The sequence below is a fragment of the Natrix helvetica genome (genome assembly GCF_964273705.1).
Source record: "Natrix helvetica genome assembly, chromosome: 5".
Classification (NCBI taxonomy): domain Eukaryota; kingdom Metazoa; phylum Chordata; class Lepidosauria; order Squamata; family Natricidae; genus Natrix; species Natrix helvetica.
In genome coordinates, this window is record NC_138551.1 from 49,711,718 (window position 1) to 49,728,319 (window position 16,602).

Genomic DNA, 16,602 nt, shown 5'->3' on the forward strand with positions numbered 1-16,602 from the left:
TATGCAGAGTACCAGGGACAGAATACACTAGTTCAGCAAATATAATACCTAAAAAAACTCCTATTCATTACAAGTTACACATTGGATTTTATCGCAAAGAAAGAGGTTTTTAAAGTTTAAAAACTGTATTTGGTGCTCAGAAATCAGAAGGCATGATTATCACAGTGCATTTATTATCATTATTTATTACCACAATTCAGAATTCTAGAAATGTTGGCTTTCTAGCAATAAATATTACAGTAATTCATAATACTTGATTGCTCGTGCTTGACATTAAATGCCAGCAGAAGCATCTAAGCCTCAAAAACTCTTCAAAGGTATGACACACAAACCAGGATCTCTGGGTTGATGGGTTGATGCACTGCCAGTAAGAACGAGTTGGAACCCATCATTTGTTCTTGGCTTTTGATTCCTGACTTCTTAAGAAGAAAAAAGCCAAGAAAGTAAGTTTACACATCATGATAAACAAATTATGAAAGAAATTTTAACTCTTTCTACTGAGAAGCTCACCATTACATACTAATAGAGCAATATATGGAAGAGTCTATTTTCAAGTCTTCTAGAACAGCGCCACCCAACATTTTGGGCAGAAGGAACTGTTCCATGGGGAAAAAAATTACACAAACTGCAGGGGGAAGAGACACATATTTTTTGTGTGCTACCTAGATCCCGCACATGTGCAGATGAAGCTTCGTTAACTGGTGCAGCCTGGTTCCTAACAGGCTGCGGACCAGTACTGGTCCACAAACTGGGGATTGGGAATCCGTTCTGGAAGGCATCTTACTAAATAGACTGTATATAATATTCTATAACAGAAATCTCATTCTAAATATTTCTCTCTTTTGTTTAAATATCCCTTATTTCTACCTCTTCCTTTTATTGTCATCTACTGCTTCAATATTATGCATCAGTCATACTTTAGGTACCACTTTTTCCTTCACTCATTCATTTTGTTTCTTTCAACTACTGTACAAATGTGTTTTGCTTTCTATTTTTCCCCATCATATTTTCATTTTTATCTTGAACTTATCTCTTTATTCATTTGCCATTTTTACAGTATAATTATATACTTGCTCTAATCTGCAGGACACTTGCAAAATACACAAGATCTTTAATGCTGAATATTTGAAAACACTTTTAAAAAGCTTCAGCCTGTATATTTGAATAACGACATCAAGGAACAGAAACAAAAAGTAGTCCCCACCTGCCATCAAAAACAAATTCAACAAAGTCCCATAGTAATCTGTGACATCTTCAAAAAAAAAAAGGTACCAATGCTGGCTAAGACAGATATATCTGTCAAAGTTGTGAAAACTGCATCAGTCGCCTTTCAAAGTTTAAGCCAGTTCATAAGGGACAAAAGGGAATAGAGAATATTTTTGCCCTCACTGTAATTCCTGCCTTCTTCTGTTTCTATTTAGTGTCATACAAATTACCACAGCTTTTCTATATAGTAATTTTCACTTTACACCTTCTTCGACTTTCAACTACCATTGAGCCCAAAATGTATGTTGCTAAGTGATCATTTTGTTAAATGTGTTTTGCCCCATTTTACAGCTTTCCTTGCTACATTTGTTAAATGAATCTGGCTTCCCTATTGACTTTGCTTGTCAGAAGGTTGCAAAAGGTGATCACATGAACCTAGGACACTACAACTGTCATAAATGTGAATCAGTTGCCAAGCATCCATATTTTGATCATGTGACCATGCGGATTTTGCAATGGGCATAAGTCACATTTTCAGTGCTGCTGTAACTTTGAATAGTCACCTGAAATGAACTGTCAACTGTCAAACTACGTCAAGGATTATCTGTAGTTAAGATGAAATTCTCTATGAAAGCATTAAAGAACCTAATTTTTCCCCCAAATTGATTAGCAATTAAGTAGATGCCAAATATTTAAAATATGGGGAAAGATACACTGCCAAACATTGGACTGATTTAAAATGCCTATCCAATTGTTAGGTTTCTCAATCAATCCTTATTACAGAATATACAGATAATTGTCTACATCCAACAGTTTGTTTAGTGACCATTCAAAGTAATAACCACGCTGAAAAAAGTGACTTATGACCAAAAGTTGATGGAGGTAGCAGAGATGGCTAAATTGACTGCTTTGATTAAAGAAAAAAACACCATTACTTTTGTTTCTACTTGGACTGCCGCTTCTGGACTTTTTGCTTGAGGTGCAAAAAAATAAAAGAAACTTTGATTTTGGTTTTGATTAAATAGGTTTGTTATTATAAAAATGAGCAATATATATTACTATGTAAAAATAAAAAGCTGAGGCTTAATACTATTATCTTATTCTATTGCACCAAAGGGAGCCAAACAGCTTTTCTTTTTTTTTTCCTTCTGCCCTACACTTTTCCTTTCCCTTCTTCCTCCCTTACTTTCCCACTATTTTCTTTTGTATTTAGTATTATCAACTAGTAAAAATTGGACTTATGACTGTTTTTCACACATATGACCATTGCAGCATCCCTGTGGTCACATGATCAAAATTCTGATGCTTGGTAACCGGTTCGTATTTATGACAGTTGCAGTGTTTTCGGGTCATGTGATCCCCCTTTGCAACCTTCTAACAAGCAAATTCAATAGGAAGCCAGATTCACTTAACAACCTGGTTACTAAGTTAATAGCTACAATGATTCTCTTAACAACTATGGCAAGAAAAGTCATTAAATGAGGCAAAACTCACTTAACAAATGTCTCACTTAGCAAGATAAAGTTTGGGCTCAATTGTAGTTGTAAGTGGAGGACTATCTGTATATGGATATATAACAATATAAACCAGCTAAGAAATCATATTTTTCAAGCAATCTACCTACTCAACATGGAATCTCAATTAAAATTATGAATATTCAACTATGGGACATAGTTGCAGATTTAAAAATAAAATCAAACTGGAAAAAACAATCTCATTATTTTGATAACTATTTGATCAATATCTAAACGACAGTACTAGTGCAATTTACCAACTTATCTAAAACTAGTTAAAGATAATATAATGCAAGCCACATTATATATTATTAGTAACCATTTTTAAATCTGTTTAAAATGAGATTTCCAGGTCCATTTTAAATTATTTAAAACAATTTTCTTAGCTTTCCTGACAAAGAGAACAGACTTTAATTTATGCTTCCAAAAAACTATCATATATAGATTAATTAGGAGCCCAGCTTTTGCCAGACAATTTGGACATGTTGGCCAAGTTTACAGAGGCTAACTTTCTTTTGCATTCACAACACTATTCTAGCCAAACAACCAATGTGCATACATTGGCAAGACAATATAGAAACGAAAATAGTTTAAACATACTAACATCCTAGTCTTGGGGCATCCAGTCAAGCTACGCAAAGAGGTGTTTTTGTCCCTTGCATACTCCCAAATGTGGAAGTAGGATCAGAAACTGGATCTGGAAAAAAGGGTAAACAGCATGTTAGTTAAATTCACAGATGGTACTTCTTGGGTACGGCTACAAACATTAGCAAGAACAAAAATACAAATGGATTTTGGAAGACATGAAGAAAATGCATATTTCACAAACATGACAATGATATGCAATTAAGAGTTCAACAGACAGTGAAAATACTACCAAAAAATCCCAATACACGAAGAGCAGTGAGAGATAAGAAAACTGCAGGAGTAGAAATGTTTTATTTCTGAGCCACAATAAAATCACTCTCGCCTCACTACACTGAGTAAAATTAACTATGGACACTTTCTATAGAAACCTTCATTCACTTTCATACACATGGTCCTTGTACTATAGTTACAGAATCTTTAGAAGGGGGAAACTATATTTCCTCTCAGAAAGATGCAGTAAGCATGCTTAGGAAGCAAAAGGTGCACATTCCTATTAAGGTACCGTATTTTTCATAGTATAAGACGCACCTTTTTTCCTCAAAAAAGAGGCTGAAAATGTGGGTACGTCTTATATACTGAATACAGCATTTTTTGCCTCCCGAAGCCCCGCTCCCTTCACCAAAATGGCCGTGCATACCCTTATGGAGGCTTCCAGAGAGCTCCTGGGGGCTGGGGAAGGCAGAAATGAGCAAAAAACAGGCCTTTTTTTGCCCCCCCTCCCAGCCCCCAGCAGCACTCTATAAGCCTCCCTAAGGCTATGCATGCAATTTTTTTGACAAAAAATGGGTCCATTTTCACGAAAAACAGGCCATTTTTGCTTGTTTTGGGAGGGCACCTCCCAGGAGCACTCTGCAAGCCCCCCCAAGGCTATTTATTCTTTTTTTTAAAACAACGGGCCATTTTTGGGAGGTTTGCAGAGTGCAAAAACGTTTGGTTTTCCTTTTGGAAAGCTCTTTAACATCGATGAGAATTACACTGATCAAGTGCTGTGCCAGCAGAAACAAAGTCTTAGGTGTCAGCGATTTCCTTCTCCAGCACATGGATAAATACACCTGGAAACATCTACCTAGCTACCTACTCTCTCTCTCCCTACCTATCTACTGTATTCTCTCTATTTCTCTCTATCCCTCTACCTACCAACTACCTACTCTCTCTCTCTCTCTCCCTATCTACTGTATTTCCCTCTCTATTTCTCTCTCTCTATCCCTCTACCTACCTACCTATACTCTCTCCCCACTACCAACTGTATTTCTCTATCTCTCTATCTCTCTTTTTCTCTCTCTCCCCCTACCTACCTACTGTATTTCTCTCTCTTTCTCTCCCTCTCTATCCCTCTACCTACCTTATTTTTAAATTTGCCTCTTCAAAACCTTGGTGTGTCTTATACTCCGGTGCTACTTATACTCCGAAAAATACGGTATTTAGTTTTCTACCTAGCTATAGCTATTTCCAGCTATATAGTAAAGACAATTTTTTTCTACACTGTTTTTATTTCCATCAAGTGTAAAAAATTAGGCTCAGAGTTTACAAAAGAAAACACATTTTAGCCTTTTTTGTCAAAATAAACTATTGTTTGAATGGGAACAGTTCAACAATAAATACTTCCGAAATAAGACTGGAGGGTCACTTGACTTTTCAACAAAAACCTAACTGAAAAATCATGAAAAATACTCTCGCAATTCCACTTTGCCTGTTTTGGCAGAAAATACCCTCTGGCTACCTTGGTTTCAAACAAATAGTACAATGCAATTATATGGATTTGAATCAATGGCAGGGGTTTACATATTATTGTGTTTAACACATATGGTTCATTTCATCACAAAAGACAATACAGCACTTTAGCATAAATGGCTTTATTTATTTATCTTCTTACTGTTTTCAGCACACTATTAAAAACAACCTGGGAAAATAATGTGCAACAGATAGCAAGCTTCAACAACTGTAATCAGTCTCAAAAATAAATGTTTCTTGATCAACAGACCAATTACGTCTGATAGATTTATTCTCTTACTTTGTAAATCCATTTTTATTCAGAATTTATTGAGAATTATTAGTTTGGAATTTTGTCTGAGATTTTTACAGTTTGCTTATACCACATGACCCCTCCCCCTCACAAATAACCTTATATCATACAATTCAGAAAGACTAGAATTCAAACCTTCAGCACTAAAATTTCTTATCTGTGTTCGGGACTTTTCTGATTTATCTTAATGATATGTTAAGAACGTTATGATCAAATACACACACACACACACACACACATACACACAATTACTTAGAAAAAAATGGTAAAATCTATGTAAGGTAACAATATACTGCAAAGTAAAATTTTATAATATAAATACTGAGATCTGACAACATATTGATTATATGCCATCAAGGAATTGATTCATACTGACCACATACATAGAAATGCTGAAACTACTTGATATAACATGAGCCAACTTCAAGGCTTAAAAGATATTGTATTACTGCATATCATCTGACAGAATATTTGCTTAAACAAAGAAACATCTAACCATACAAAGGGGAAAAAGAGAAAGGCAATATTGTCTATTTTTAGTAGAGGGATTTGTAAGACAGGATTTTCTTTCATTATGTATAGAAAATCCTGCACAACATTAAAATATTCAAGCAAGCTATTTATTCAAAACCATCTTTAATCTAAGGGTAACTTTATGAGACACTTTATTATGTTTAGCAGAATGTGCGCGTGTCACTTATAAAAAGGCACATTCATGTACACACTATAGCTTTTCCCTTTGAAATTCATGCATGATGGAACCCAACCCTTTTTCCAATTACCATCTTTGTGTCTGCTAAAGACAAAGACGCTTTTAAATACATTGGCCACTTCACATTTGATGAAATGACAGTGTATTTTTACATATATGTTGTTTCCTTAACTACAGTATATGTCCCAAAACTGCATATTTTGTAAAATTTAAATTGCTTTAACATTATTCATTGCTTTACAAAACCAGGAATATACTTGCAAGTTTGATGTTAAGAAAATAAAGGAACTCTGCAAATAGGAGTTCATGAAAATAACTGTTACTGAAGATAACAATTAAGTAAACACAATTGTTTTACATTTGAGAAAGAATAGGTTATCAGCTGTCACATGTTTTACTTACTGAGGAGTTCTTGGTTAATAAATATGCATCAATAGCAATACCAATTTCACTTTTTAGCTTCGTCTAAGCCAGCGGTTCTCAACCTGTGGGTCGCGACCCTTTTGGGGGTCGAACGACCTTTTCACAGGGGTCGCCGAGGAGCCTCCCACAGAGAGGCTGGGAGAAGCCGGCCCAAAGAGAAGGAGCAGCTAAGGTTCCCCGCACGGCGGAAGGGGAGGTGCCAGAAGATTGACGGGCTTCCCAGCAGGCCAGGCCAGCTGGCTTCCCACGCGGGTGTTTTTCAGTGACTGTTCCTGCCCGGGAGCTCCTACAGGATGCATGCCTTCGCCGGGGTTCACCTACATCAAAGGGGGAGGCTTGGGCAGCGAGAAGGGCAATGGCTGAGGAGAGGCTGTGGCGGCCGCTGAGTCTCCACCAGACATTGCTTTCCCCCCTCCCCCCAGCACAGGCCTGGCTCTGCTGAGCCGGCTCTGCTTAGTTCCGCCGGGATCCGAGGGGGAGACTTGTTAGCTGGAAACCGAACGGAGAAGAAAGGAAAGGAGATCAGACTGGGGACACGGGAGGGGGAAGAGGGGGTTACTGGTGAACACAGAACACTGGGAAAGCAGCTCGCTCCGAGTGATGGAGGTTGATGGGCAGAGCTACGGAAGACAAGAGGTACTATTTCTGAGGCGTAAAACAAGGTGGGGAAAATAAACTAAAATAAAGGAATGTGGGATGCGCGTCCGCTGAGATTCCCTATTAAGACTGTTACCCATGCTACAGTGTACACATGCACCTCTTTGGCCCCTCTCCTGTGGCTCCCTGCTGACCCAATTGCGCAATCTGCTCTCCACCCCAAGAAGGCACAAGCCTTTCGCCTGCTTTTGTGATTCCAGGTCCTTCGCAGGCAACTCAGTGTTGGGAAGAGCTCTAGCCCTTTTTTATGCTAATCTCTTGCACACGGGTGCGCAAGCAATATACCATCCTGGGCCAGGATCAAGGCGGAGGGGACAACGACTCTCCTCCCACTGTCACCACTGCGCAATGAGGTCAGTAACTGGGTACGCAGCGCAGGGGAGCCACGCTGCGCAGGAGACTCCTCAGCGCCAGTCTCATGTGAGCGCAAGCCACAGTCCCCTTCATGTTGGCTCAGGAAGGAGGGGAATGGGGAGCAGCAGCAGCAGCTGATTGTGTGCAAGGAGGGAAGAGCTCCAGTTCTCCTGCACTGCACAGGGCTCTCCTTGCACAGGGCTCTGGAACTCTTCCCTCTCTGCATTCAGAGATGGCTGCTGCGGCTCCTTCCTGACCCAACAGAAAAGGGATTGCGGCTGGTGCTAACCTGAGTCTGGCGCTGAAGAGTCTCCTGCGCAGCCAGCTACTCACTTCTCAGTGGCAGCAGCAGAAGGAGTCGCTGTCCCCGCCGCCGTGATCCCAGCCCAGGAGGGTATTTTGTTTGCACGCGCAAGAAAGAGATGAAAGAGAAAAGGGGAGAAAGAAAGAGAGAGAGAAATGAAAGAGAGCTGGAAGGAGAGAATGGGAGAGAGAGAAAATAGAGGGAAACAAATTAGAGGGAGAAGGGGGAGAGGGAGAAACAAATGAAAGAGAGCTGAAGGGAGAGAATGAGAGAGGGAAAAGAGCGGGAAACAAATCAGGGGGAAAGAAAGGAAGAGAAAAGAAAGAAACTAACTTTCTCAGACCTATGACGAAAGCAATGGTGAAAAGAGTAAGGTTCGACATTTAGGCAAGAAAAACGAAATGCACAGGTACAGTATAGGTGGTACCTTCCTCAATAGTAGTAACTGTGAGAGGGATCTTGGAGTTCTAGTGGACAACCATTTAAATATGAGCCAGCAGTGTGCAGCAGCTGCCAAAAAAGCCAACACAGTTCTAGGCTACATAAACAGAGGGATAGAATCAAGATCACGTGAAGTGTTAATAACACTTTTTAATGCCTCGGTAAGGCCACACTTGGAATACTGCATTCAGTTTTGGTCGCCACGATGTAAAAAAGATGTGGAGACTCTAGAAAGAGTGCAGAGAAGAGCAACAAAGATGATTAGGGGACTGGAGACTAAAACATATGAAGAACGGTTGCAGGAACTGGGTGTGTCTAGTTTAATAAAAAGAAGGACTAGGGAGACATGATAAGTGTTCCATATCTCAGGGGCTGCCACAAAGAAGAGGGAGTCAAACTATTCTCCAAGGCACCTGAGGGTAGAACAAGAAGCAATGAGTGGAAACTAATCAAGGAGAGTAGCAACTTAGAACTGAGGAGAAATTTCCTGACAGTTAGAACAATTAATCAGTGGAACAGCTTGCCTCCAGAAGTTGTGAATGCCCCAACACTGGAAGTCTTTAAGAAGATGTTGGATAGCCATTTGTCTGGAATGATATAGGGTTTCCTGCCTGGGCAGGGGGTTGGACTAGAAGACCTCCAAGGTCCCTTCCAACTCTGCTATTGTATTGTATTGTATTAAGCTAGATCTCTTGCCAAGAAAACTGCAGTTTGCCAGAAGGCACAAATTGGAAGCAAGTCTGATTTTTTAAAAAGAAAATAACAGAGATGGCCCAAAAAATGCATCTGAAAATAAGATTATTTCTAATTTTGGATAACGTATTATATTGTCAAACTCAAAAGAAATTAAAATATATATCCTATTGCTGTTAGTACAATCTTGCCAGCTTCTATCAACTTATAGATTTCACTATGAAAAGATTACAGAGAAGCAATTTCCTAGAATTAATAACTTTATTTTGGATCTGCTATCGTATTCAATGAGAAAGAAAAAGAAAGAAAGAAAGAAAGAAAGAAAGAAAGAAAGAAAGAAGAAAGACAGAGGAAAAATAGAGAAAAACAGAAATGAGAGTGAGTGACAAAGAAGAGAGAGAGACCCTATTCCCACAGAAAACACTGAGCCATGAAACCTGGGTAGGCATGTCTGGGGGGCGGGGGGATGTCATGTGACTTGGCGGGAGTAATGTTGAGTTGGCCACACCCATCCAGGTTTTGTGCCTCCCAGTATTTTCTTTTCTGTGGGAAACGGATCCAAATGGCTCTTTGAGTGTTTAAGATTGCCGACCCCTGTGCTACACCATGCTTCAAGACAAAATTTCATGTATTGGTAATTAGAAATAAATATTTCACAATATATAATTACATATTGCTTTTGTGATTAATCACTATGCTTTAATTATGTTCAATTTATAACAATAAAAATACATCCTGCATATCAAATATTTACATTACGATTCATAACAGTAGCAAAATTACAGTTACATAGTAGCAACGAAAATAATTTTATGGTCACCACAACATGAGGAACTGTATTAAAGGGTCGCGGCATTGGGAAGGTTGAGAACCACTGCTCTAAACTATTTCTTTATTATTTAAAAAATCTAATATAGGTTTTTTTAGTTAAGTCATTCCCCATTTCTCAGTTATAAGACATATTTAATGTTTCTAAAGACAACAGTCAACTCTCTGAAATATCTCTCTTGAGGTCTTAGAGTCACCATATAATGTTTTTCTGTAAATTATTCCAGGTGAAAAAGACTTTTTTTTTTATTAAGACATGCCTCCCATTAGAACAGGCTACAATAAAAATTTAAAAATTACAAAGTAGATCAGCACAACAGTCTTTTATAATCAAATCTTAATACAGTTCTACCACAAGGTTTATAAAATTGCTTACCAGATGTAAAAGAGGAAATGACTTTCATTCTTAAATAGCTGCAACAATTTCTGCAAAAATTACATTTATTCCTAATCTAATTATTTGCCTAATGTCTCATTTTTAATAAATAATCAGGGAGATACAACCTTGGATAATTGCAATAAAATACTCTTTTGTCAAATACTTTTATCAGTGTATGCAATCTTGAGGGAGTCTAATGTAAACATAAATTTATGCTCAATTTCTGAGATTTTGCTGCACTATTTCCTTTATTCTATTTTTACGACTTTCAGAGATTTGCTAGCTAAACAATGCACAACAAATTAATAACTTTGACATTTTTATGTACCTTCCTAGTTGTGTGTTCACCAACACAGTACTACCAGATGCCTGGCAAAGGAACATAGGGGCGCTTAACATTAACCTCATTGTCACTCTTTTGCCAGAGGCCTTTCCTGAACTTCATCTGTCCTGTATAACTGAATACTTTTCTCTGAAGACAGGATTTGTTTCATCAGTATTCTTTTCCAAACCAGAAAGTGCCAGCTTTTCAACTTCTGCTACATTACCTATAAATATGATAAAATTATACTTATAAGCAAAAGACTAAAATATTCAGTTACAAATTCAATTATGTTTCTGAGATTATAAATTTAATCTATATAACAAGATACATTAGCACAATTATGGATTTTCAACTTGTGGTTTCAAAGTCTGAAACTCAAATCTGGTAAGCTGCTATATGTACATTAAAAAACATATACACAATATCAGGCATTTTTTCTTCACTTGACAAAAATAGCTACATGTTTGAACAGTAGAGCTGCAAGAGATGAGCTCCAATATCTGCAAACAGGATAATCAGAAAAATTAAGTATTAAATGTACAATAATGGGTATTTATTAAGGATTCAGAAAGAGATGGCCACTAAGTGCCAAATGACTGAATGAAAATATTCATTAGAAATATTTAGAAAATATTTCTAAATATATTTACCCTAGAAAATTATCTCAAATAAATTCTAAAATTATCCTGATAGAATAGCTATTTATAAGTTAGCATACTAACTATAATGGGATTTTTTTCCATGAAAAAGAACTTATGAAAGTTCATGAAAAAGTTTATATAAATTTATTCCCTGCATTCCAGTGTGTATAAATGGCATATTTTATCTGAAACTAAATAATTATTTTCTCATTTGCTATAATATTCATGCCAACATTTTAAAATTAAGAACAAAAATCTGAGTTATTCCATTGCAATAGTTCTTATTTCACCTGATCAGGTGAAGTCAGTTAGTATGCAACATGCAAATCAAAATCAATAACATACAATCTTATTGGTACCAATCATATTCCTTTTATGATATTATAAAAGATAGATTTTGATAACTTGTTTTTTTATTTGCAAATCATCATTTCTATTTGTAGTCCTGACATACAGACAAATATTAAGGAAATTATACTTATTTCTAGTTTCTAAACAGCAAACAGTTTTTACTACAAATGTATCTTGATAAAAGTAGAATAACTCATTTCTAAACAAGTATTATCTTATTTAAGAGCTATTTCTGTATCTCAAATCAAAGCATATAAGTAATGTTTAAAATATGTAGGTATGCCTTTATATATTTCAGAATACTTAAAAACACAAGATTCATCATCTTATTTTAATGATTTTATATCACTTCAATTTAAACATGCCATCTTCCTTCTATTTCTCCTACTTGTTACCTTAAAAAGGCTAGATTACCTGCCTTGTACAATATGTAAACTAATTGTGTGGAACCTAGCCTCTGAAGTAACAAGATTTCTTTTTCAGTTCTGCTACCTAAGATCAACTATGCAAACAGAACAGATAGTATTCTATACTATCAAGCTTTCCTTTCTCAGAAATGAAAATGAAATGATATACACTATTGTTTCACTTCTATGAAATGAGGATCAGAAAATACCTTAATATATTCAAGTAATTTTATGAGAGTTGGTACATGAAGTAAACACCACCTCATAAAATGGATCAATGTGAAGTTCAAACTATTAGGTACAATACTATCAAGATAAAATATCACTAACATAATTATACTTTGGACTGTCTAAAATGTTTTTGTACTTTACCTCCAAAAATAATCTGGATGACTAGGTGATTAACCTTCACAGTTTAGTCATTTCCTTCATATCTTTTGTTTACACAAGAGGGGGAAAGTACACCCAAATGGAAACTGGGGCTGCAAAGAAGGCAAGAGGAAAAGGAGTGAAGCATTTAGCATAGATAATATTTTTCCCCAGAGTACATTAGGTTGCTAAAAAATAATAATAATAATCTCCAAGTCAAGTTCAGCTTTTGGAGACTTCATGGATACCATCCATGTAATTTTCGTGGCAGCAATATGGAGCTGCCAATCTGGGGTATTGTTTTGATGTCCAAGTCTAGCCTACAGTCTGGAAATCCCTGGTGGTCAGCTTCTGAGCCTAAATAAGGTCAGCTAGATGTTACCATCTGCTCAGAAATTGACTGGTAAAATTACCCAAACTGCTTTATAGCTGTCCTTCCTTTGATCCTACAACTGACTTTAATAGTTCTATTTGAATAAGAGACTATTATCAATACATCCAGAAAGTCAGTTTAAACCTTTCAACTATTTGCCCGACAAACTTGCTGGATTACAAAACAAGGGCAATACAGGCTGAAGATAAAATCTATATTCAGTACATCTGGAGAAAATCACAATGAGGAACACCAAAGAATTTGTGAAAATAGATGAAATAAGAGAATATATGAGTGTTAAATCAAGTGATATAGGTAATATCTCCTAGTAAGATCCTAGTAATCAGAGACTAATCTGTATAAACTCTGAGTCTCCTTAAAAGAAATGTGCTAAATACATTACATTTAATGTAAAATATTTTTACATTAAATAACTCTAAATTACTTTATGACATAACCTTAGTCAGATATGCTCACAGCTGACAATATATTCTTACAAACCATGGGCTATTTTTGGTACAATTAACCAAAATAGTTTACTGAGCAATATGCTAGTGGAACAAAAAGCAATTATTTCATGTTTTGAATTCAAATAATCAATATTTTGTTTTTTAAAAAGTAAGTACATGGTTAAGGATTAATAAATATATCGCAACTGAAAAAGATCATGATTATTAAACTGAATTGTGCTTGTGCTAAAATTTGGGGGTTTCAAAGTAAAACAGCAGTAAATATTTTTACAATCACAGTAAACATATTCCAGCATGTTTCCTTTGCTATTTAAGAAACAAGATCTTAGTTTTACTACTCCTGCTCATTAAACAATATACCAGTATGCTTGAATTCTAAGATACACTTACTTGGCAATAATGTCTCTAAAACAGTGAATGTACTTCCAATAAGCATGCAAAAGATTACATTGTAAACTTAGAATTCTGAAGTTAAGTACTGAGTAAATAACAGTACTGCATTGTCTTAACGTGAAGAAAAACACATTACTCTTCAAGAAAATGAAGAGAATATATGCAGCATGAATTAAAAAAAGATGTTTAGGATATAATCCTGTACTAATTTACCTTGGAAAAAGACTCACTGAACTCAGCCTGGCTTAGTGCTGAACAGACTTGTACAGGATTGGAGGCATTGTTAATTACTGAAAGGCCCCTATACTGTTGATACATTTTGAAATTCAATCAGATAGTAAGCCTTGTTTCTTAAATTAGTGCATCCTTCACCTTCATCTTTGTTTCATCTCTAACAGCTAATTATGATTGCAATAACAGCCACCTTTTCAGGGGGGGAAGCCATGTACAGTACCAACTTTCAAATCAGTATTTCCTTTAAAAATAGCTTAAGCCGCAGTATCTATTTTTTGACCAAAATCTAATTTAGATATTCGAAATATGAGTTAAGGACCATTATCTTTCGACCCTACCCCCCCCCCAAATAAGTTAGCGCGTGTGTCTAAACTAGTGCTAAGAAAAGGTTACTCCTCAGTAACGGATTATAATTCGGCTGTCAAAAGGCCAGGAGCAAGCGGGATGGGGGGGGGGGGGGCTGGCGATCCGCTCGTTAAAATCTGGGGAATAGGAGAGGGGCGTGGTCACCCGGAACGATTCGTCTCCACGATCATCCCCCACCAAGGGCAACTTTCTCCAAGTCGCTCAGCTTCTCATCGCGGATGTGCCTCGCTCGGCGAGGGCTAAACACTTCCTTCCTTCACCCGTTCCGGCGGATACAGACCGGCCTAACCCCTTCCCCCAAACAAAGGGCCCTCTTCCTCTCCCCCAAAGGGGCGGGAGGCCAGGCCGGAATGGGCGGGGCGGAGCCTAGGCCGCGGTTGCTCCGTGAGGCGCAAATGGGGGGAGGGGTGGAGAGAGAGAGCGCGAGAAGCGACCGGTCCGCGCGGGCGGACGGGCGCCTGCAGGGCCATTCGGCGAGCGGCTGAGCAGGTGGGAGGGAGCGGGGGGGGGAAAGGGTGCGGCGCGCTGTCCCCACACTGCAAGGGAAGGGAAAGGGGGAGGGGGAGGGTCAAACAGCGGTCAGCCTCCCCTCCTCCCAGAGAGTCTCCTCGCCTCCCCCCCTCGGTCCCTCACCCACACAGCGCAGCAGCCGGTGTCGCCACGAGTCGAGCTGGTGGCGGAAGCCGCGCCTCTCGATGGAGCACTTCTGCCGCCTGCACGGACTCGCCATCTTCTGGGGGAGGGGCCCCAAGTCACCGCCGGCACGCCTGCCATCTGCGTCACGAGCGCGTCAACGCGCACGAGCCGCGCGTGGGCGGGGCGCAACTCTGCGACCTCCCGAACCAAAGTGGGCGGGCTTTGGTTTACATGGCAATCATAGCTGGGATAAAAGCTTCTGTTGTTGGCAGGTGGGTAATCTCTTCCCTCCTTCCACCACCACCCCCCCCCGAGTCTCGCGTTTGGGAGATCCACCGAATTCGGGCAGTGATGCGTTCCGGCCAGGCTCGGCCCGCTAGTGGGAGAGTTTAAACTAGGAGCGAACTCGTGCGATAAATGGATGTCAAATCTACAGGAATGTGACTTCCTAAATCTAAGGGGTGCCCCCAACTAGGCTGCAAGCCATTGGACGCGGAAGTCCTTCCAAATAAACCAAATAAAGTTATACTGCAAGAGAAAAGAGTTAAATTTGACGTGAAAATAAGAGGCCTTCTTTTCCAATCTTTTAAATAACAACACGCATTTCTAGTAGAATAGCATGCATTAAAAATATTAAAACCGCATGTGATCATCTTTAGGTATGGTTGGTATAGTACAATTTCATGAGGCTAAACAACATTGCCTTTCATTTCTTCCCATTTCTTTCCACAAGAATGTTAAAAATGTGAAGTATTAAAGATGTATAGAATGACTTCCTGGACCTGAATGTGCTGTATTCAAATTTGATACAATTATATTATGAAGAATGCTGCTTCAGGAAAAACTGTGTGAAACTACAGTTTGAATAGTCCACCACAACTTTTATATATTTCTAGGGTATCCCAAAATCTGTTCTTCCCCTATCCAGAAAAGTGAGATGTTTCACTGCATTGCCATATTACATGGCATTTTGAATGAGAAACAATTGGGAACGTACATTACTTCCATAATAGTACAATATTTATATACTAAAAAACTGGTGAAAGAAGAAAAATGATTATGCACAACAGGAACAATCTGCCAGAAGGCAACTAAGGCAGCAACTCCATTCCAACTCAAAGCTACATTTTTTGCTGCCATGAAATGTGCTCTGCCTCAGATACTAAAAGATAATTCATTCAAAATAATATGAAGGTTTACAGCTATTAAGAAACTCCCTGGATTCATTGTAAAAGAAAATTGAGCCACCAACTATATCATTATAATGAAAATATTAGAAATATTCTAAAATCTTTCAGCTTTTGTAAAAAAAAATTACAATGTCCTTTTACTGTAGGTTATATTAGGCAAAGGTTTATTCACTTTTTCATTGGCGAATAACCATAATCCTTCATGAATGTTGCTTTAGTTGATTTCTTATCATTTATTTTCTAGATAATCTAAACTCCTCTGTCACATTGAACATTTATAGACTGCTACCTTTACCATGGCCAAAGACAACAGATGTATTATTTCACCCACTTATAATATGAAGGAACAAACTGTGATGAGTAACATCTTCTGCCATAGACTTTCAGCACAATTAATATTTTGTCTCCTAACAGATCTCACAGATATTGGTCATATTTGGCACAGTGTCATGAAAAGAGCCAGTCTCATCTGTCACTGCATTATTCTGAAACCATGTAGTGTGATGCAGCAATTTCTGTATAAGCTTCTTCAATAAATCTTGACAGATTTATTATGGGACAGAGGACCTGGCTACAGTGCTTCATGCCCTTATTGTCACCAGTTAGATTATTGCAACTCGCTGTATGAGGCTGCCTTTAAAGACCACCAGGAAACTTCAGTTGGT

At 38.0% G+C, this 16,602-nt stretch overlaps 1 protein-coding gene across 4 annotated transcripts in view; it reads right to left on the minus strand.

Annotated features, from left to right (window-relative positions):
* Positions 1–14,857, minus strand: part of LCOR (ligand dependent nuclear receptor corepressor) — a 95,820-nt gene extending 80,963 nt beyond the window's left edge. For 3 of the 4 annotated variants that reach the window (XR_014175462.1, XM_081953868.1, XM_081953870.1), the window contains exon 1: positions 14,745–14,857. Coding sequence is in view for 2 of the 4 variants with exons in the window: in XM_081953868.1 (XP_081809994.1) it covers positions 14,745–14,841 (97 nt within the window). In the remaining 2 variants the exon portion in view is untranslated. Of the gene's footprint in view, positions 1–14,288; positions 14,319–14,744 lie in introns of those variants that run through there. The other variant, XM_081953869.1, reaches the window with a different exon arrangement.
* Between the last annotated feature and the right edge of the window lie 1,745 nt (positions 14,858–16,602).